Raw genomic sequence first — 20354 nt, 5'->3', positions numbered from 1 at the left:
GTGGAGCTTTTAGGAGGCCAAGCAGTAAGAAGTCACTAGGGAAGGGTCTTTGGAGGCTTTACTACCCCTGGTTCCAGCCTATGACCTGAGCATCCCAGTCAGCTCCATGTGATTGAGTCTCTGCCTGCTGTCAAAAATCAAGCCAGTATTGTCTCCATGCCTTTTTTGCTGGATCCAAACGTCTCTGCGACAGTGAGCAAAAGCAACCAAACACTCCCCCACCGCCAACACACACACATAAAACCAACTATCCTCCCTTAAACTGTTTCCACCAGGTAGTTTGTCACAGATGTAAGTAAATATACTATAAGCCTAGTCCTGGGGAAGGGATAAGCTTTCAGCATTATCTAGAGACATCAACTGCCACAAAGTCTGTTTATAAAGCCAATTCTCTGTGCCTTTCTGGCTAACCCCACCAGACTTAGAAGTTGTGTTTTCTGATGTGCAGACTTGTTTTTTCCTTCTGACTTTCTACGTTGTCAGAACCATACTAATGAGTAACTAACAGAAGAGAAGCTCAAAGCCCTCTATATATCCATCATTATTCCTTCTACGCCCAATAAAAAGTGTCACCCTGACTATCGTTGATCTCTGTGGACGCTCACTTATTAAAGAAATAATATCTATTTCTCAGCACCTCCGATGCATTTGCATACCATCCTGCATTGAAGCCAGCTCATGGCATCTCACTGGACTTGCTGCTTTGATCTACATGGGTAAATGACTCTGGACTCTGGAATCCACTCACTTAGTACCTAGCTGGGTCTCCTATGGCTGATCACTGCAAATTATCTTGGTATTCCAAAATCCTGTCCCACAAACTGGGATTGCCTGAGGGGATGGGGGGAGAGAGAGAGAGAGGGAGAGGGAGAGGGAGAGGGAGAGGGAGAGGGAGAGGGAGAGGGAGAGAGGGAAAAGAAAAAGAAAAAGAAAATCTAGCCCAAGATAATTCTGAATGCTGTGTTAGCTCCAGAGCATTCACAACAGTGTGGGGAACATTACAAAAATCTGTGAAGTCCAGTACAATAGCTGTTAGCTCCTGTGGGGCTATTGAGCACTTGAAATTTAGTCCGTGTAACTGGCAAAGAAGATTTCTAATATTAATTAGTTCCAAGAGTTAAGTTTAAATAGCTGTAAGTGGCTAGTGTACCAGAATGACAGTATAAATCTAAATGGTTCACATCTGAGAGTTTTGGACAGTGTCTAGATGAAAAACTTTCAACAAAATGAGGGGCTCAGTAAATATTTGGTAACTACCTGCCTTCTATAACTTCTTTCATGCTTTCTGGGTTATCTCAAAAGAAATAAAAATAGCAACAGTTCAAAACCCCATAGTATTTAACAATCTGACTTGACTAATGATTTTAATATAGGGAGTGGCATAAAGAAATTAGTAAAAACAATTAGAAAATAAGCATTCTAGAAGTTATTTATGTTTAATGCTTAAAAGTCTGAATGCACAAACAATCTACCATCATAGAAGTACCGGTGGCCAATACAATGCGTTAGAACTATGTACAATGCACAGTTTAGTATCAAAATCTTTCTACACCGTAGAGTTTTATGAAACTGTTAATGACATCAAACACTAAGCACTTAAGACACCATTTGTTTTGCTACCACACGAAGAACGTCAATGACAGTCCATTTCAACTTGCAGCATCCATCCATTTCTAGTATGAAATTAAGTGATTTTTCTACTTGTACAATAAAGTTTATCTACACAGTTCTTGATTTTGATCCATAGCAGCAAAGGCACTGTACATCAGCAGATCCACAGACTTAAAAGATCTTTTTAAAGCATTCAAACAAAAATAATAATAAAAAAGGAGTCACATGTTATAGTTTAACAGCAACAACAACAACATAAAAGATAACACAATGTTTCTGGCACAATGGCACAGCCTGTGTCCATTTCAAGGACATCCAACTAAGACATGGAAAGAACCAGAGGTAAATAAAGCAAGTCATCATCTGGGAGTCTTCTCTTTGTGGCTTTCAGAGGGTGGGCTCTGCAAATCCTCCTCTGCTGGCCTTTGTGTGTGTGTGTGTGACTTGCTTTGCACAGCGGTAGGCAAGCAGTCCCTCCGTACCTGCAGCTCCTAAGGAGTATGCCACAAAACAGTCTGCCATGTCTCACAGCATCACAACTGCCCAGAGACACACAACTCCCTCTGCCAGTAAATTTGGCAAAAATATTTAGAAGAAATTAAGTTCTCTCTTTGAGGCCCAATTTAATTTCTTACCTGTCTATAATACAATAAAAAAGGAATTAAAAACATATTACAAAGATACTTGTCAACAAGTAAAAAATAAAAAAGAAAAACATCTAATTATTTTTGTTGAATGTAATCTAAAGTTATAGACATATTGGTTAAAGTTGCCCAAATAGACTCAAAGGAATAGTAATTGGCCTGTTATATTCTACTTGTTCAAACAGCCAAATTCCAAATGTTTTTAATATAAGTAGAAAACAAAACAAAACAACCTCATAACAACACAGCAACATATTGCTTCCATGTGTAATTATACATTTCACATCTCTATACAGTCAATAATCTACATTTAGTGACATTTAAATCAGTTATTTTAAACCTTCCTTTCCCCTCCCTTACAAAAGGGAGGGGTGGAGCATCAAATACAATGCACCTTCATTATCAATGCAGGAGCGGCAGCTTTATTTAGTCAGTCATTGTTAGAAAGCCTTCTTTAAACAAAATAAATATATTACAGATATAATACATAATTAAAGATTCCATTCACTGTTAGGTATTCCATGTTCTTCCAAGTCCATAGCTGAAGATTTGGTATCACAGGTTCTTAATGAGTATTCACAATTCAATAGCAAGGAGCAAGTGGGGCCATGGAAGGGGATAAACCCCACGACTGCAATGAGTGTTGGAACTCCTTGGTTTTAGGATGGGAGAGGGGTAAACAGAAAAGTACAACAGCAAAGTGCTATGAAGAGGAGTCCAGTTTGCACGAAGATGCGTCCTTAATAAATAACTTCATAAACCGTAGCTTTCTTGTCCCCAGAGCCAGTGACAATATATTTGTCATCCACAGAGATGTCACAGCTAAGCACCGATGAGGATTCTTTGGACTACGGAAGAAACAAATCAAGAATGTCACATACAGGAACTAAGAAGCAGGACTGGTGGGTGTGGAGCAGATGCACAGCCCAAGTGCTCCCCAGAACTCCCAGAAGCCCTGAAGATAGATACAGGCCAGTCCCAACATTCCTAGACATGGCAGGACTAGATTATCCCTAGCTTAGGCTAGTGATTCTTGTCCTGAGGAATCGAAGAGAAAGGTAACTCAATGGTCAGAGTGCTCTGCCAATGAAACTCTATTCTTGGGGCTCGAAAGATACGTCCTGGGTAAAAGCACTGAATACTCTTATAGAGAACACGGGTTCAATCCCCAGATCCCACAACTGTTTATAGCTTATTCTAGGGGGTCTTCTGCTTTCCTTGAGTACCAGGTATGCAACATAGTGCATAGACGTGCAAGCAGACAATAAAGTAAAAAACAAACAAAAAACAAACAAACAAAAAAATGACAAAACAAAACAAACAAACAAACCCCCTCTATTCTCTAGACAGTCCAGAGTAGGGCATCTGAGACAAGAGAAGATCCCAACTGCCTGGACAGGTAGCCTGGATCTCGGTGGTGCTACAGAGGAGCAACTACAACACAGGTCTAATAACTAACAGCAGACATTAGTAAAAACGTCCACTATTCCTAGCATAAAACATAAAAACATGTAAGAGGAGTTCAAAAGTTGGAAATAGAAACACATTCCACTACAGAGGGGTACAGGGTGATAAAGGGATGAGGGCAGACCATACATACAAGGCATAAACTAGTACCCTGAAGAGTACTTGGAATATCTGTGGCTATAAATGCAAGACAAGTATCTAATATACTGCATGTCAAACTTTTTTATTGTAACTGTTAATAATTAAATACTCAAGCCAGCATATACATAAGATATAATACTTGTGTTTAATAAAAAAAAAAAATACAGTCTAATGCTTTTTCTTTCAGTTTGTGTTGAACCCAAAAGGTCACAGAATCCCCAGTATTAAAATATAAGCTGCAGCCAGGCATGGTGGTGCATGCCTTTAATCCCAGCACTTCAAGGCAGCAGCAAGCGGATCTCTGTGAGTTCCAGGCCAGCCAGAACTACATAGTGAAACCTTGTGTCATATAAGAAAGAAAGGGGAGAAGGGAGGTAAGTGTCGTAATAATAACATCAGCTACTTTGTCACGCCATGCCAAAAATCTTGTACGGTGGTCTATTTTGGATTCAGACAGTTAATCAGCTATATAAAGATGACTTGTCATTTCTTTAAGAAACCTGACAATTTGTTATATTAGTCTAAAACATGAAAGGAAAGATAGAACAATCTAATTACAAATTAAAATAGAAAGCCATTAACTCATCTATGAAATTCACACAAATCTGTAAAACAAAACAAAACAAAAAAAAAGTGGAGAGATTTTGTGTGCATGTCTGTGCTTGTGCCATGTCTAAATCTGATGTTTTGTTCAAATAATTTCCAAATCTACACAAATTCTATTGTGCTACTAAGAAATTTATAAAATTAATCCAGTTTGACTGGACTCTTCTGAACATTCTTGGGAAAAAGAACTGATAAGACTGAGTAAAAGAGTTTTAAAATAAAAGAATTGATACTACTCAAATTATTTATACAAAATTTTCAAGATTGAAAACAGAAAATGCATATATACATGAAAATGCGACAGAAGACCTAAACCCATGATTGAAATATAAACGGGACTGAGTCATGGGTAATTCAGGATAGGCTGTGACAGCAGGATCAGAAACCTCAGCAGATGACTCTTGTGCAACTAATCCCCCTCCCCGCTTCAGGCAGGGTCTTATTATTCTGCCTGACAGAATGGTGTCAGGTGCCCCCACATAATTTCAAAGCACTTAAGCAAGTGCACTCGCATAAGATACATGGAGATGAGAAGGCAGCACACGACACTGGTCACTCAGCAAGTGAGGCATTACCTGGAAAATGCTGGCCCCATAAGGTGTCCTCCAAGCATTCAGAAGGTTGTCCTTTCCAGTGCTTACAAACCATTTGCCTACAGGAAGAGGGTTTTGTGTTACTTTGTCTTTGCTTCATAGAGTGCTGAGTTAATACAGAAATACATTCCATTTATAACAAATGACTATCTTTTCATTTCAAAATAAAGCCCGCCCACCTTATGGATTTCATGAGTCATTGATTATTGTAATAAGGAATAAAGTGGATCAAGACCAAGAATTTACATAGCTTGTTAGGAAAGCATGCATGGTTAAGTAAACTATACAGTTGTGAAGAGAGACACATTAACAAAATAAAAGACTCAGCTTGGAATGAGTCACCAGAAAAACCAAGCAATTACTCTGGCTGATAGAAACTGGAAAGGGGGGGGGGGGCTTGCTTACCACAGTGGGCAAACTTGAGTGACAGCACACAGCTCTCATGCAGATGCAACTGGTATTTGTCTGGCTTGGTGACATGCAACACTTCCACATTGCTATTCTCCATCCCCACTGCAAGCCACTCTCCAGTTGGGCAATAGCCCAAAGAAAAGATCTGGAATTAAAACACATGACTGTCAGAGGACAAGGTCTTATTAACCAGGAGGTATGCTCTTAAATATAGAGGAAATCAACAAAACTCAAAATGTACAGAAAGAATCGAGTCTAACAATGATCTCAAAAGATCCACATTCAAGTCCACCACGTTTTCTTTTAGTAGGTCACATTACCCACACAGGCCACACCTGAGAGGTGAAGTCATGCTGCTGCAGCTGCCGCCCTTCACGAAGGTCCCAGGACCTCACAGTGTTGTCCAAACCACCTGTCCAGAGCTTGGTGCCATCATTAGAAATGTCAATACAGCTGGCCCCATCTGTGTGCCCCTGGAATTGCCTGAAAATGTAAAAGGGAGGGAAAGCCCTTGGAAAGTCTATTTTTATTTGAATTCAATTGAGAACTCTTTTTGTGATCAAATTTAGTGCGGAGATTATCTACAGATCTCATGTGGTTTATGCTTTCTAATTATTCAAAATAATAACAAAACATATCATGTATCTGTGTTGGCTGTGCAGGAGGAAAAGGGCATTCTCACAAGAAACACCTAATGGTGTGATCACTCTGTGTGATCTACTGCAGGGATACTTCTGGTAAAATGTACATGAGGCAGGAAGGAAGGAGTTCAAAGTGAATCCTCATTTCATAGTTGAGTACGACCTTGAGTATCTGAACCTTACCCTAAAGCCAAGAACAAATATGTTTCCTTAGGAATGGCAGCCCTTAAAATAAGAGTGTAAATGGCTCTTCTCTTCATACACACCTCTTGCCTCCCAGCTAAAGTTCCCAATCTTCTCATGCCATTTTCCAAATCATACTGTTCGTTCTCATTTCTATAACTCTGCTGTCCATTTGTCTTTAAATATGAGAACACAGGCAATTTAGACCATGTGAGCACAAGCAGCAAACCACCAGGACTAGGCCCTTGGCAAGAGTCATACAACCACTGCTGAAGTTGTGACGCATGCACCATCTAAACTATAACCATATACTATGGCTTCTCACCAAGGAGCTAGGGGTGATGATGGCTGTCAGCAGGCACAGACAAACTACAGACATCTAATGAGCCCATGAGGTCCCAACAACATTCATTATGTAAAAATGACCTTTACTTCTAAAACTCAGTAATATTGTGTGTGTGTGTAAAATGAAACAGAAACAAGATATAGTGTGGAAGCAAAATTTCACATGTAATATTTGTTATCTCTAAAATGCATCTAGTTCATAACATTTTTTTAGAAAGTAGTTGCATTCCACCCAATCACAGACAAACACACAAACATATACACCCAGTAAGACATCCACACAATGCTTTGAGCACCATGTGGTAAATTAGCTCTCCCGTTCAACATAGAAGTAGATTTAGCTGACCTACCTCACCAGAGTCTGGTTGTGCAGATCCCACACTGCAATGTTGCCATCACTGCAGCATGAGAAGCAGACCTTGGAGTCGGGGCTGATGGCCAGAGCATAGCAGGCAGGCGCTGAGGATGTCAGCTCTGCCTTGATGCGTGGGGTTGGAGCTGCCAGGTCCCAGATGGACAGTGTACTGGCTTCCCCTCCAACAATTAAGGTGCGACCATCAGGGAGCAATCTGCAGGAACGGATGTAGTTATCCCTATTCTATGGAGACAAAAGCCATCATGAAATTACTCATGAGGAAAAGAAAACAGCATTAACATGAGAGCAGAAATCCATAAACGTATTGTGTTCCCTTCTGGTTTAATGAGCCATTTATACTTATGACAATGATAAAGTAGATTAATGCTACAAAATTACATGAAATTAAGGAAGTATTTAAACTTGATCTACAAATTTAGTACCAAGATATTTAATCTTAATTAGCGCCCAAATGCAAAGATCTAGTCCCATTCCCACCGCCAAATTAAACAACTGTGGATGTAATCTGCACACGTAGATCCATACGGTCTGTGTGCACATCACTGGAGTTCTCTTAAGTCTGAAGCCCTGCCATTCTTTGCAGAGGATAGAGGGTCTCGGTATTAAAGCCACATCAGTTAAAAGTCACTTGGCAGTTGGCTCTTTTGGCCTAGCCTTGCTATATGTGACTAACAGGCACTATGAGTTCAGTGAAGTGCCAATGACAGGCAGCAAGACAGGAAAAGAAACTGTCTCCCCTGTTCATGAGTTTGTAGAAATCTTAGGTAAACTTAATTATGTTAGAATACGTGATGCACCAAAAGATGCTTCTGATATAAGGGAAGAAAGTAGCTTCAATTTCCTGTGCAAACCAAGGACAAATGGTAACAACAGTTAAGGGGCTTGGTAACCACATCAATAGTTAGGACTTCAGAAAGTTCCAGGAATGCACTGTAGAAACAATGTATGGAACTCTTAGTATTCTTGAACCAAGTGACTTAACTTTGACCCTGAGGACAGGGTGAACGCAGATTGTACAGGTGCACATAACAAACATAAAGAACTAGATTACTCTGAGAGAAAAACCCCCACTTACTCTCTTAGGACTGCTATGATTTTTCTCACAATCAGGGTCTTTGTCATCCCTGCTTACTTACCAGACAGTCCAGCTGAGAGACTGGGCTCTTGTTGCCAGGGTGGCTGATGTCCCAGACTTTTACACAGCCCTTGCCACCTGTGTACACGTGCCTTGTGGGGTTGCTGATAGTCACTGCACACACCACTTCCCCATGGTTGAGGGTGTTGATCTGTCGAGCATGTCGGGGGATCCCAGGTCCAATGAGGGCATCAGGGGGAAAAGGGACAGGCTGCATCTGGCCATCAGCACTAACGTGAAAGGAGTATGCCCTAGGGTACAGAAAGGAAAAAAAAAAACACAGAACAATGGAGAAAGCATTGGCTTTTGCTTGTTTTCTTTTAGATCAGGGTCTTATGTGTGCATGGTTAGCCCCCAAATCACTAAATAGTGGAAGGTGGCCATGGATAGCTAGCCTGCCTGTCTGTATTGCCTTTATCATGTCTGTCTCAAGCAGTGACGAGTATCAAATCCAGGTTTCATGCATACTAGAAACACACTCTATCCACTACCTTCCTTGAAAATATTATTAAACTGTCCAATATAACAAGAGAAATATCTTTCTTTCAGTGCCACTTGAGATGTGCAAAAGCATAGAAACAAATAGATAATTAAAAAAAAAAATCAAGTGAATCTGGTACAACACAATAACATTAGCTCTCAAGACATGGTGCTAGGTCTATAACCAAACACCAATTGGTTGTTTAATAGTTGTTATATGACATCAGTAATTACTGAGGCTCTATGAATTCAATTCTAACATCAAAATGAAAGAATGAGCCTATAGTTTACAAAGAGCCAGTAGGATAGCTAATGTCGTGTGTGTGTGTGTGTGTGTGTGTGTGTGTGTGCGCGCGCGCGCGCGTGAGCGCGCATGCATCTGTGCATACAAATGACTTATAGTTTCACTCTAAACCTTCATTTCTTTGTGGTTCCATGGCCTGTAATAGATTTTACCTATAGATGGATTCAGTCTAATCAAATGAGTTACTAATAGAGATCAGTAAGCTAAAATTATGAAGCTCTGAAGAGTTCAGATTCTGTAGGTAAAAGCACTGAAAGGCCAGATGTGTAAGAAAATAGTTTTAACACATTGATCAGACTCAAAAATCACAAATTCTAAAAGATACAAAAGTAATGAAAACCTGAAAAGTGTCCTGTCCTGTTCAGTCTGAGAACCTCAAGGTTCACCTTACTGTGTACAGCACTTCCATTTCCAGTTCACAGCCTTAAAAAATTTCCAGTGTGAAAATATTAAACTGGACCTTACGTCTTCAAAGATTCTACTTTTAGTAGAAAACTATTAATGTTAGCAAGGGCATTAGTGAGGCTTCCAGGATGCAGACCAACTTTAGGGGGAAACAGATCCCAATAGCAGGTGGGAAGGAGCTGAGCTTATCTTGGTAGCTCTTAGGGACTATAGTCCTTCTTGAGAAATACGTACCATACCAAGAGAAAGCATTTGTGGGTATATGAAAAAAAAAAGGAGCTTGGACTAACCCAGGCACGGGATGAGAATCAAAGCTGAGATAGCGTGGTGGTTTGAATGAGAAATGCCACCTCAGGTTGTGAGGTACTTGAACGTTTTTGTTATCCAGCTGGTGGTACCATGTAGGGAGTTTTAGGTAGTACATGCTTACTGGGTGAAGTATACAGGGCTTTGACATTAAAATCCTCCTGCCACTACAGCTTTCTCTCTGCTTTTCACATGCATTTAAAGACATGTGCTGTTAGCTATCTGCTCCAGCCACTATGCCAGTGTCTTGCTGCTTCCCTGCTATTACAGATTCTTAGCCCTTTAGAATCATAAGCCAAAATAAACATCTTCCATAAGTTACTTTTAGTCATGGTGTTTTATCAAATCAACAGAAAAGTAACTGAAATTGATAGTTTATTGTTTTTACTGCAAAAGTCTGAGGGCATGCCACAGCTGCTGAGACAAGGTTTGGGAGGCTGGGGAGTGAATAGCCAGATGGTATTTTCTGAGTCAAATAAAGAGGACTTGGAGCCATACCAATGTGTGACCTCAGTAGAGCAAACTTATGAGGACTGGTAGGAATGCTGGGAGCAGAGTTTTCAATTGACAGGATTTGGCTTGTAAAGCCATATAAGACTCTACTGGATAGGATGCTTGGATTGTGGACACAACATCTGGGGTGATGAGAGCTTTTAATATAAGTAACTGAAATTGAGTAAGGCAGATTTTCACTAGAGATGATCCTGGAAATAGAATCCATCAGGGGCTTCAATTTTAGTAGACATTAGTCGCACGGCTTGTGTCAGATCTTTAAGGGAAACTCCATAAAGGTAGAAGATGGGGTGGATTCAAACAGCAGAGTTCTCAAAGAGGCAGGGTTTTCATAGAAGCCAGAAATCTAAGTCATCAAGAAGCTGCAAAGGAAAGCACTTAAGAAACACCATGGCTTGCAGGCTGTGAGGAAAATGTAAGGACACTTTCTTGGGGGGCTGAAGAAGGGTGACTTCAGGGGAGCCAGGTTGGGAGAAGGCTAACTGATGTGATGGCCTGGTGTACAACCCGATTCAGCACAAAGCTAACTTCCTGAAGCTTCTCATCTCTTCTACATCATTCTTACTGACAGTTTCTTTAAAAAAAAAAAAAAAAAACCTCCCAAGTATCATTAAATGAGACTAAGAAGTTTAGAATTTAGAACTTTAAGAATTTAAAGTTTTAAAAAAAAAATCTGTATTTTTCTTCAAGGTTTTTAGTAAAATTTCCATCAATACAATACATGGAGTACCTACCATGTGACCATCTAGAGCCCAACTACATGAATGACTGGGATAAACAAAACACAACTTCTTGTATATTTATTACCAGAAAAGCTAAGTTTGAGATCAGGTTTCTGGGGGAAGCATAGCAGCTGTCCATTTGCAGTGGTAGTGGAAACCTGTGGTGCTTAATGTCATTAGTCAAGACTAAAGGAAGAGAATCAAGCACAAGGCTCACAAACATGGTAAGCCAAACAGACTGTAATTCTACAGTGATCTAACGGGCATGACCTTTAGACCAAGGTGGACACTACTCTACTACCTCTAATAGTTACTTACTTGGTGACCGTCAACAGTGCCTGAAGAAAGGACTGTACCTCTTCCCTAAAAGAGCCCTTCCATCTCCCCTCAGTTCATGTGAAACTCAGAGGCATTTGAGCTGTTATTTGATTAATCTCATGGCCTTGTTATTTAGACACTGCCTGAAATAGACTAATCTTTCACCTTCACAGTTCTTGGCCAATAAAACTTGTTAGTCAGTCAACCACTATTTGCATAGCATACACAGGTACACAGAATTTTATGGTAATTGATATTTATATCTTCAACTCTCAAGGAACTCAAAATCTAACTTGCCTTGTTTCCCTTACTAATAAGCCAAATATTTACTGAACAACTTGGCTTATAGAGCCAGCACTGTTTGATGCAACTGGGACATTTGGGTTAGTCTGTAGTAAAGTTAGTATAGAAAGAAGAACCTTCAGTTTTATTCAGCAGATGAAAAACAAAAACAGAGTCAAGGTCAGTCAGTCATGCATATCACTGAAGGGCAGGTGAAAGTGGGAGAGAAAGAACACAAGGAGACACTAAGGCGACAAGCAAGTACCTATGTAACACTGAAATAAAAGAAAAGGAAGATAGAGAAGGAAGACAGCATATTATATTTTTACTCTTTGAATAAACCTGCACTATGAGCATCAGCTGTGAACTATGCAGTATTTAAGGCACTGGAAGTTATTTCTTTGTTTGTTTTCAAGACAAGGTTTCTCTATGTAGTACTGTCTATCCTAGAAGTAGCTCTGTATGTAGACTAGGCTGGCCTTGAACTCAGTGCCACCACTGCCCAACTTTGGAAGTTACTTCTATAACTGAATATTCATTGTTGGTGAGGAGTGCTAACTGGTATAGCCACTATGGAAATTAGTGTGGGGGTTTCTCAAAATGCTGACCTATATCACCACTTTTGGGCTTATACCAAAGAGATTCTGCATCTTACTATAGAGATACTTGCTCATCGATGTCCATTTCTGCTCTACTCCTAACTACCAGAAAATGGAAACAACCTAGGTGTCCATCAGTGAGTGAACGGATAATGAAAATGTGGTACATTATACAACAGACTATTTACTCAGCTGTGAAAAAATATGAAAATTGCAGGTAAATAAATGGAACTAGAAATAATCATCCCGAGTGAGGTAACTCAGACCCCAAAAGACAAGTACTGCAGGTTTCCTCTTATACATGAATATTAGCTTTTAAATTTTAGATGTATGTGTTCTATTCAGAATATCTAGAGATAGGGAACTAGTGAGTGACTAAGGGTCTCACAAGGAAGGGGAAATAGAATGTAAAGGAATAATGGGGGAAATCAGAATAAAAGGATTAAATGGAGAGGGTGGTGGGAAGGCACAGTAGAAAAGGGAATATTGGTAGGGATAACTAACTTTGAAGGCCTTTTTATGTCCACCATATAAAAATATCATATAGATTCTATTACTGTAGAAGCTTCCTAAACATATAAAATATATAAAAGGAATTTAAATGGAATTAAACATACAATAGTGGAGACAATGATGAAACTAGAAATCATGTGCTACCAAAGAAAACCTGCAGTACCAGGAGTGGGTGTGCAACTTTTTGACTAAATGTTTCATAGTCAACCCCATCCCTGCTCAACATAACAAGTTATTGTTCATGTTATTAGTTAGGCTTCTACAACCTGATGGTTAAACCCTATTGCTGAAGATACCGTGTACTTGTTATCAAAAATTGAAAATATGGAAACATTGAGCTGCTACTAGAAGCTTCACCTCCTACTGATTATTGTTCATAATGCTGGAAGGCACTGTACATGTTGCTGGAGGAGAGAAGTAATTATAAACTTTATCCAGCTACAATCCCTTTGCACTGTAATAGCAACCTGCCTTGAAAACATACCCCCTGATACAATAGAGACACAAAACTTATAGGAGTAGCCAACTACTGTCTGATTAAAGTTAAGGTCCACACCATGAAATAGATCTCAAACCTGACACTTGTTGACAAGGCCAAGAATCTAAAATGAGATAGGTCATGGGCCTTAGGGGGAAATCTACTAGTTATTTTGCTAAAGGAACATAACACTGTAAAAACTCCTAATGACATATTGTTATATATCCATAGATCAGTGCACTGCTAAGCCCTTATCAGAGAAGGTTCATCTTGTAGCAAGTGGTAATTAACATAGAGACACACAGCTGAACAATGTGCAGAGAGTGACTTTGGAGTGCTTGGGATGTCTGTATCACACCCCTGCCTTCAACATTGAAAATCTATGTGGAAGAGAAGGTGGGAAGATTCTAAGAGCCAGAGGTAGTGGATGATTCAAAGGGAACAACACTGAGACCCAAAAGAGCTGATGCACATATGAACTCACAGTGACTGTGACAGCATACATATGACCTGCAAAAGGTCAAGCCAGGTAAAATTCCAGCATGGAAAAGGTAAAGTGGACATAGAGGCCCACAACTAAGTAAGACACTGTTTACAAACATTAGCTGCCAAGGGAGGAAAAGTCTTCAGTGGAGCAATACTAAGTAAAACAGCCATCCTGCAGGGTGGGCCTTATGCTCAGGAGTAGTTTGACCAATGCAATATGGAATCCATATGTATTTGTATATATGTGTGATATATCTGTTTGTTTTGTTGAGAAAGAACATGGGTGGGTAAAGGAGGCTCTAGAAGGAGTGGGGGAGGGCAAGATTATTATCAAAATATCTTTCATTTAAAGGGGGCAGCATTAGATATGGCACCTGATACCAACTGGATTTTTCAGCCTCACAATTGTAATCAATATTTCTGAACATTATATTAAAAAAAAAAGACAAGGAAGACTTTGTTCTGCTTTTGTTTTTACAGAACTCATATTCAAGAGGGAAGAGGCAGCAGACAATGGCTACAAGTAAGCTTTCAAAAGCTGGGCATGCTGGTGCCCCTCTCTAATACTAGCCAAGCACTTAGGAGGCAGAGGTGGGAGGATCAACAAACTCAAGGATCAAACACTTGGGGTACATAGTGAAACTCTATCTCAAAAAAAGTAGAGGAAAATGGCAACAGGGAGGGAGGCAAAAAGGGATGTTATTTAATGAGAAGAGTTATCAAGGCAGAATGCTCTGTTATAAGGGCATCTAACAGAGATGAAATAAGAGACAGTAAGTCATAGAAAATGTTAATGGAAAACGATCAGTTTTAATAAATGCCCAACAGGCAAGCAGCCAGATCAGCCTCTGGGAAAGGGAGATTTCTGTGGCTACTCAGTCAAGTCTGGATAGTACAGAAGACTGGGGATTCAGCATGTGTGTGGTAGGTTCAATTTCAGGAAAGATGCCAATCAAAGATGTGTGTGTGTGTGTGTGTGTGTGTGTACACGCCTGTGTATAATGAGGCAAGAATATTTCCTAAGAAGGAAGAAAAAAGTTTCTTTCTTTCTCTTTTGAGATTGAAATACTACTCTGAAAGTTTTCTTGTCCAATTTTCTAATCCAATTAGAACTGTGCTTTGGCGACGAGAACAGAAGCATGCAAGTATGTGGAAAGCAAGACTGGAATAGGATGTGATGAAATTAGAATATACAAAGAGGCTGCAAGAGGTGTGTTGTACTTGGTCTGTTATCACTCCAGGAGAGTGTGAACAGACATTCCAAATGCTCAGCTCACAGTAAAGAAGCCAAATGAGCAAACTACCTTTTCTAGAAATAGAACTGAACAGAAGACTGTCCTGATTTTTTTTTGAAGTTTTAGCGTGTCTGTTCTGTACATGTTCAAATTCTAATCATGTAAGTTTGCATATAAACATCACATTTTCTGAACAACTGTCTTAAAATCGGCAACAGACAGAGAAGTCTTTTCTGCCAGAGCTGCCTTCCCAACTTACATTTTATATATGAAGACTTGATTTTTTTTTTTAAATGAACACACAAAACTGAACCTTATTATGCCTTATTTTTTGCTAGGAGAAAATGAAAACTACTTTGATGCTATTCAGTAATGCTCCATCCCAAAATGAAAGCAAGAACCAGAGCTTTGTAGATAATGAATCCAAAGGACAAAAGGTACTCACGGTTTTCCTCCTGGAATGCCTGTCAAGTTTGGAGGTATTGCTGGCACACGCATGTGATGGTGTGGATCAAATCCCACCTAAAATTGTCCCCATGCAAAACAACAAATAAATTTGTTATGCTTTGCAAAACCTAAAGCCTAGGATCACAGATAATTTGAAAATACGATTTTAGAGACATTTACAGCAGTATCTAAGGATAAAATGACAGGATTTAATGGTCCTTTATTCAGGACTGGAACATACAAAAAGGTATACTATTGATTATTGAGACTTATGACAAAAACAAAGGCTTTATTACGATTATTCTCCTATGTGGTTTAATTTGATAGTTTAAAATTTCAAAATGACTATTGAATTTTAAGAAGTCATAAACTTTCTCGTTCTCCCAAAGAAAATTGAACAAAACATAATCACATCTTTATTAATAACACTTAATCTTTTGACAAATATATAAGTTACATTAAAAAGAATGCTATGTGTTCTGAAACTCTAATCTATAAAAGCATGTAGACATACCACAGGTGATCTTCCATAGGCTGCTGCTGCTGCAGCTGCAGCAGCAGCTGCACTCATCTGCGGAGAGATGTTGTGTAGTCCAGCATAGGCGGCTCCAGGGCTGGTCAGCTCTCCGTTCATGCCAGCATGGGGCACAATCCCAAAGGGGGTTGGATATGGACAAGGTACAGCCATTGGAGTCCTCAGGCTAGATGCTGAAGACAAAGTCAAGAACATAGAAAATAGCTGCACCTTCTTCAGTTGGTTAACAAAACAAACCATAGTTCAAATGAATTGATTTTACTATTCTCAAAATCAGTTAAGCCTTTGGAGAGGTTCAATCATTTACCCCATTTTTTTGAACACTTAATGACCTGTTAGACATGGAGGAGGCCACATGCTTGGTTTGGAATACTTACCTTCTCTGACAGTCAGTGCTTGTCATTACTACTTTTAACAGATTTTAGTAGTTAAATTACTTAAATTAAAAATAAAAGTATAAATAAATATACAACATTTTTTTCCTTACTAACCTAAGGGGTCCACACCTGGTGGCTTTCCAGGTACAGGCCTCAGTCCGGGAGTAGAGTTACTGCCAGGGGTAGGTGCATCAGTTCGTGGAGTAGGGGTATTGGACTTTGAAACAGGAGTAGTAGACTTTTCATTCTAACAAGAGATGGAATATATCAGCCATGAGAATATGATTTTAAGAGTTATTTTTATATTAAAAGAGCAAGCAAAACAAAACAGAGAAATGGGAGAATTTATTTAGCTTGCCTTACATCTTGTATCAGTTAAAAGTAGCTGGCAAAAAACCAAGAAGACGCAGTTCAGGAAAACCTGAACTGAAGCTGAACTCAGAAGTTATTTGTAAGAACCTGGTCTCAGTTAGAGGCCAAAGAAATTCACCAAATATGCATTCTGAATGTGGGCTAATGCTGGTGGCCATGGTTAAGTCAGGCCCCCAATATACTGTTCACATCCTAAGAAGTTCCATATCTGACTCTCAGGAAACAACCACACATGAATCACCATAGATCCCACAGGAGAAAGGAGAGTTCATGAAAAGACAACCAGAGTTCCAGAAGAAAGGACAGAGGTTGAACCCGAACCTCAATCTAGCCTTCCACCCATTCAAAACACATATGTTCTTTCTCTGCACACAAACTGAAGAATCCTCTGATCCTTCAGCTGTGAATTCAAAAGGTCACTGAAAAACATATATGGCTTTTTAAAAGATGAAAATAAGTGGTAAGAGAAAAGGGGATTTACGACACACAAATGCAATCAGTTCCAAAGCCCTGTACAGGAGGAGGTGCAGGGAGATAAGCAAACTGCTGGGAAGTTCGTGTGGCATTTGTGTTGAGTCAAAGCAGCGTTTTATTAGTGAAAAAGTACTTAGGCATAAGCTAAAACTATTGCAGCTGTGTCTAGCTTGGCAATTCAAATGAAGCTACTAATAAAATGACAGTGAAAGTCTAGATCGAGTTCACCACAAACCACAGGCAATCAGACTGTCACACATAACTCCAGCGTGTATTTTTCAACTTTACTATGATTTTTTTTTCTCATCTTCATCCACTTATCTCTCTCTTAAACTTACAGACTCAGGAAGCAAATACCATCAAGTTAGTAAACCTTTCTGGTCCAAACATCTTTCCTAATTAAACTGGAAATCGAAGCCAAGAGATAAATGGGAAAGAGGCAAAAATTGAAAACCCTAACCCCAACAACTATCTTGGAAGTAGTAATTCTGGTTATGGAGTAGCTTACAAGGCTAAGCTCTTTGGACTTGGAGGAAGGAGTACTGCTAGAAGATGCAACAGAAGCGGGGCTGATGGGGGCATCTTTCTTGAGGAGGCGTGTCTTGTCCAAACCATTCTCCCTTGGGGAATGTGCTGGGCTTCCTCGAGGGGAAGATGGATCCTATAAAGACAAACATGTAAGACTGACAACTGACTCACAGCACTGAAGTCCTTTACTGGGGACACTTCTAATTAAAACCACTTAGTAGCTTTCTTAGAAGTATAAAATGTCTGGAATTAACTGAACTTTAATGAATTAACATTAACTGAGATAGCTAAAGGAAACATCTGGTATTGAGGTGAACAAAAGCAAAAATCAAAAACTCCATGAATCTGCAAGGAACATCAATAAAATCAGTAGGGTGACACTGACACCTGTTATTTCTAGTGGTGGGAAAGAACAGTGACATCTGGAAGGAAGGAGATGTACTTTTGAAAGGCCCAACAATGTATAAAGTCGGTAATAGTTTCTCCTAAGTGCTTTGGACACTTGCCTTTGTCATAGCTGCAGAGCAGCAGGAAGTAAGGATAGCCACTAACATACCTCATTGGACACATCAACTACCAAGTTGTCATCACTCTTCTCACCATCACTGTCCTGCAGAGAGGAGAGGTATCATTTCTACCCTCAGGGGAAAAAAGCACCATCAATTTCAGCTACATTTATGTGCCCAAACGATATCCTTATGTTTGATGAAAATTGTACCCAACAGAGTTCTTCATATGTATGTTATGAGCTAGATAATGATTCCACTTGCCATTTTTAAAAAATGTACTACAATGACTTACTTACTACTCTAGAATACAGAACACAAACTTTCACACCCACCTAAACACATCCTACAAGTGGTGGGGTGTGGTTTGGTCTGGTAGCTTTTAAAAAATCTGAATAAGGCACTGCGTAGTTAAACTGAAAACTGTAAAGTAAAAACCCAAAGTTCGAGCTTCTTGTGAAGCTTGCAGTCCTACAGGGAACCAGCTGGCAGGGAGGAGAACAAGAAACATCTGCCTCCACCCCTCCTATCCAGCATGCTCCCTTCTCTTCTGACCTGCTCAGACGGCAGAGGAAAACGAAGTTCCATTTACATCAAGGACATATATCTCTGGACATGCATCTTCCACAAAAGCACATTCTTTCCTCAATACTCTAGTTCATCCAAACTTCTTGGATTTTACATTATTTCTACATCTCTAAGCTAACCACATAAAGTTCTACCTACTCTAACAACAGAAATAATAACCTACTATATCCAAGTCTTAGATAACTTGCTACAGGAAAGCACTGTGGTCTTGCATACACATGTACAAATAAACATAAACACACTGTCTTCAGATAATTGACCATGATAGCTTGATACACAGATAAAAATACAGTAATTCTTTTAAACAATCTTGTAAAGGATACTGTTATCCTGTGTTCTAAAATTGATAATTGTTAAAATTACCAACTGATAAAGAACAAGACAAACTAGCCTCCCCAAACCAAAGGTAGATGAACTTACATAGCGAGCTGCAATTTCTTTTTCTTCTGTTTTCTGCTTTTTGCTCTCTGAGGAATACTCTGTAGAGTTCCTGTGTTTCTCAGAACCTCGGAAACTGGCTGATGGGGATACAGAAGAGCTCTGGAATTAGAAACAGAAGCAGGACTGAAAAAGAGCATTCACTTAACAGAGCAATTAGATGTTCTGCAGTATGTATCTGGGAAGCTAAGAGGGGATAGGAGAGAGAGATGAAAGAAGATCACAGATATAGAAGGAAAGAAGCAAAGAAAGACAAGGCAGAAAGATGAGCAGAAGAAATACAAAGGGCAGCAGGTAGAGTACAACCCTAGAGAGCAGATCAGGTCTCAAGCACACAAAGCATGCTCACACTGTTCAAGGCTTTCAGGGAGTTGGGGAACAAAGGAGATACAAGAGAAAGCACAGAGGGAAAGATAGGATGGTTTTCTTTGTTTATTTTGTTTCACAAAGTTTATTGGCTGACAGCAAGTGTGTATTTGAAACTTCCACAGAGAAACTGAATATGGTTAAGCTTAAAGGATAATCAATAATGTTTCAATTAAAAACTAAAATAAGAGGAAAACTTACCATCTAAGCAATTAAACATGGTGGCCATGTGATATATAGATCGTATGATCATATTATTTTGTTCATCCTACATCTACAGTCCAGAACATTCAGAAGTTAAAAAAAATTCTTGCAAATATTGACTATATTTCTGCATATTCTTTATAAGCTTACTCATTTTGTTTCTGGAAACCACAAACTCACTGTGCCCAGAACAGAGGAAGAGGGTTCATACCTCAGATTTCATGTTTGTTCTTTCAACACACACTTAATCTGAAGTGTCTCCATACTGGAGACAAGATTTGAAGCCTGAGAAAGGTGGTTCTCTGTCATGAAAATCAGTACTCGTAAATCTCTGGTTGAAAATGTGAAAGCTGAACTACCCTTAATAATCTGTCAAAGTTTGGGGAGATATCTGAGGGGGTAAAGCATGAGGGCCCCAGTGCTGATCTCTAGAACCCCATCTGAATCTGAGGAGCATGTGCCTGTAATCTCAGCCCTTCCACAGGGAAATAGGAGGTAGAGACCAGAGAACCCCAGAAGCCTATAAGCCAGATAGCCTGATACAGAGCCATGGACAAGAAGAGACCTTGTTTCAAAAAAAGGTGAAGGGCAAGAACCAATACCTCAAGTTGTTCACTAAGCTCCACATATACCCTACCGACTCACTCCATACCACACACACAAAAACCATACTCTACGGACTCACTCCATACCACACACACAAAAACCATACTCTACCGACTCAC

At 39.6% G+C, this 20354-nt stretch overlaps 1 protein-coding gene across 8 annotated transcripts in view; it reads right to left on the bottom strand.

The window, feature by feature from the left end:
- Positions 1-1417: 1417 nt before the first annotated feature.
- Tle4 (TLE family member 4, transcriptional corepressor) overlaps positions 1418-20354 on the bottom strand; it is a 136071-nt gene continuing 117134 nt past the window's right edge. For all 8 annotated transcript variants that reach the window (XM_028770168.1, XM_028770169.1, XM_028770172.1 and 5 more), the window contains 12 exons: positions 19042-19161; positions 18084-18137; positions 17508-17660; positions 16268-16400; positions 15756-15949; positions 15240-15316; positions 8155-8404; positions 6993-7240; positions 5809-5956; positions 5468-5618; positions 5045-5121; positions 1418-3103 (listed from right to left, as the gene is read on the bottom strand). In XM_028770168.1, the coding sequence (XP_028626001.1) occupies positions 2996-3103; positions 5045-5121; positions 5468-5618; positions 5809-5956; positions 6993-7240; positions 8155-8404; positions 15240-15316; positions 15756-15949; positions 16268-16400; positions 17508-17660; positions 18084-18137; positions 19042-19161 (1713 nt within the window). In that variant the 3' untranslated portion in view covers positions 1418-2995. The remainder of the gene's footprint in view (positions 3104-5044; positions 5122-5467; positions 5619-5808; positions 5957-6992; positions 7241-8154; positions 8405-15239; positions 15317-15755; positions 15950-16267; positions 16401-17507; positions 17661-18083; positions 18138-19041; positions 19162-20354) is intronic.

This window comes from Grammomys surdaster, unplaced genomic scaffold (assembly GCF_004785775.1).
Source record: "Grammomys surdaster isolate TR1022 unplaced genomic scaffold, NIH_TR_1.0 198, whole genome shotgun sequence".
NCBI lineage: Eukaryota > Metazoa > Chordata > Mammalia > Rodentia > Muridae > Grammomys > Grammomys surdaster.
This window is presented reverse-complemented; position numbering and strand designations above follow the sequence as displayed.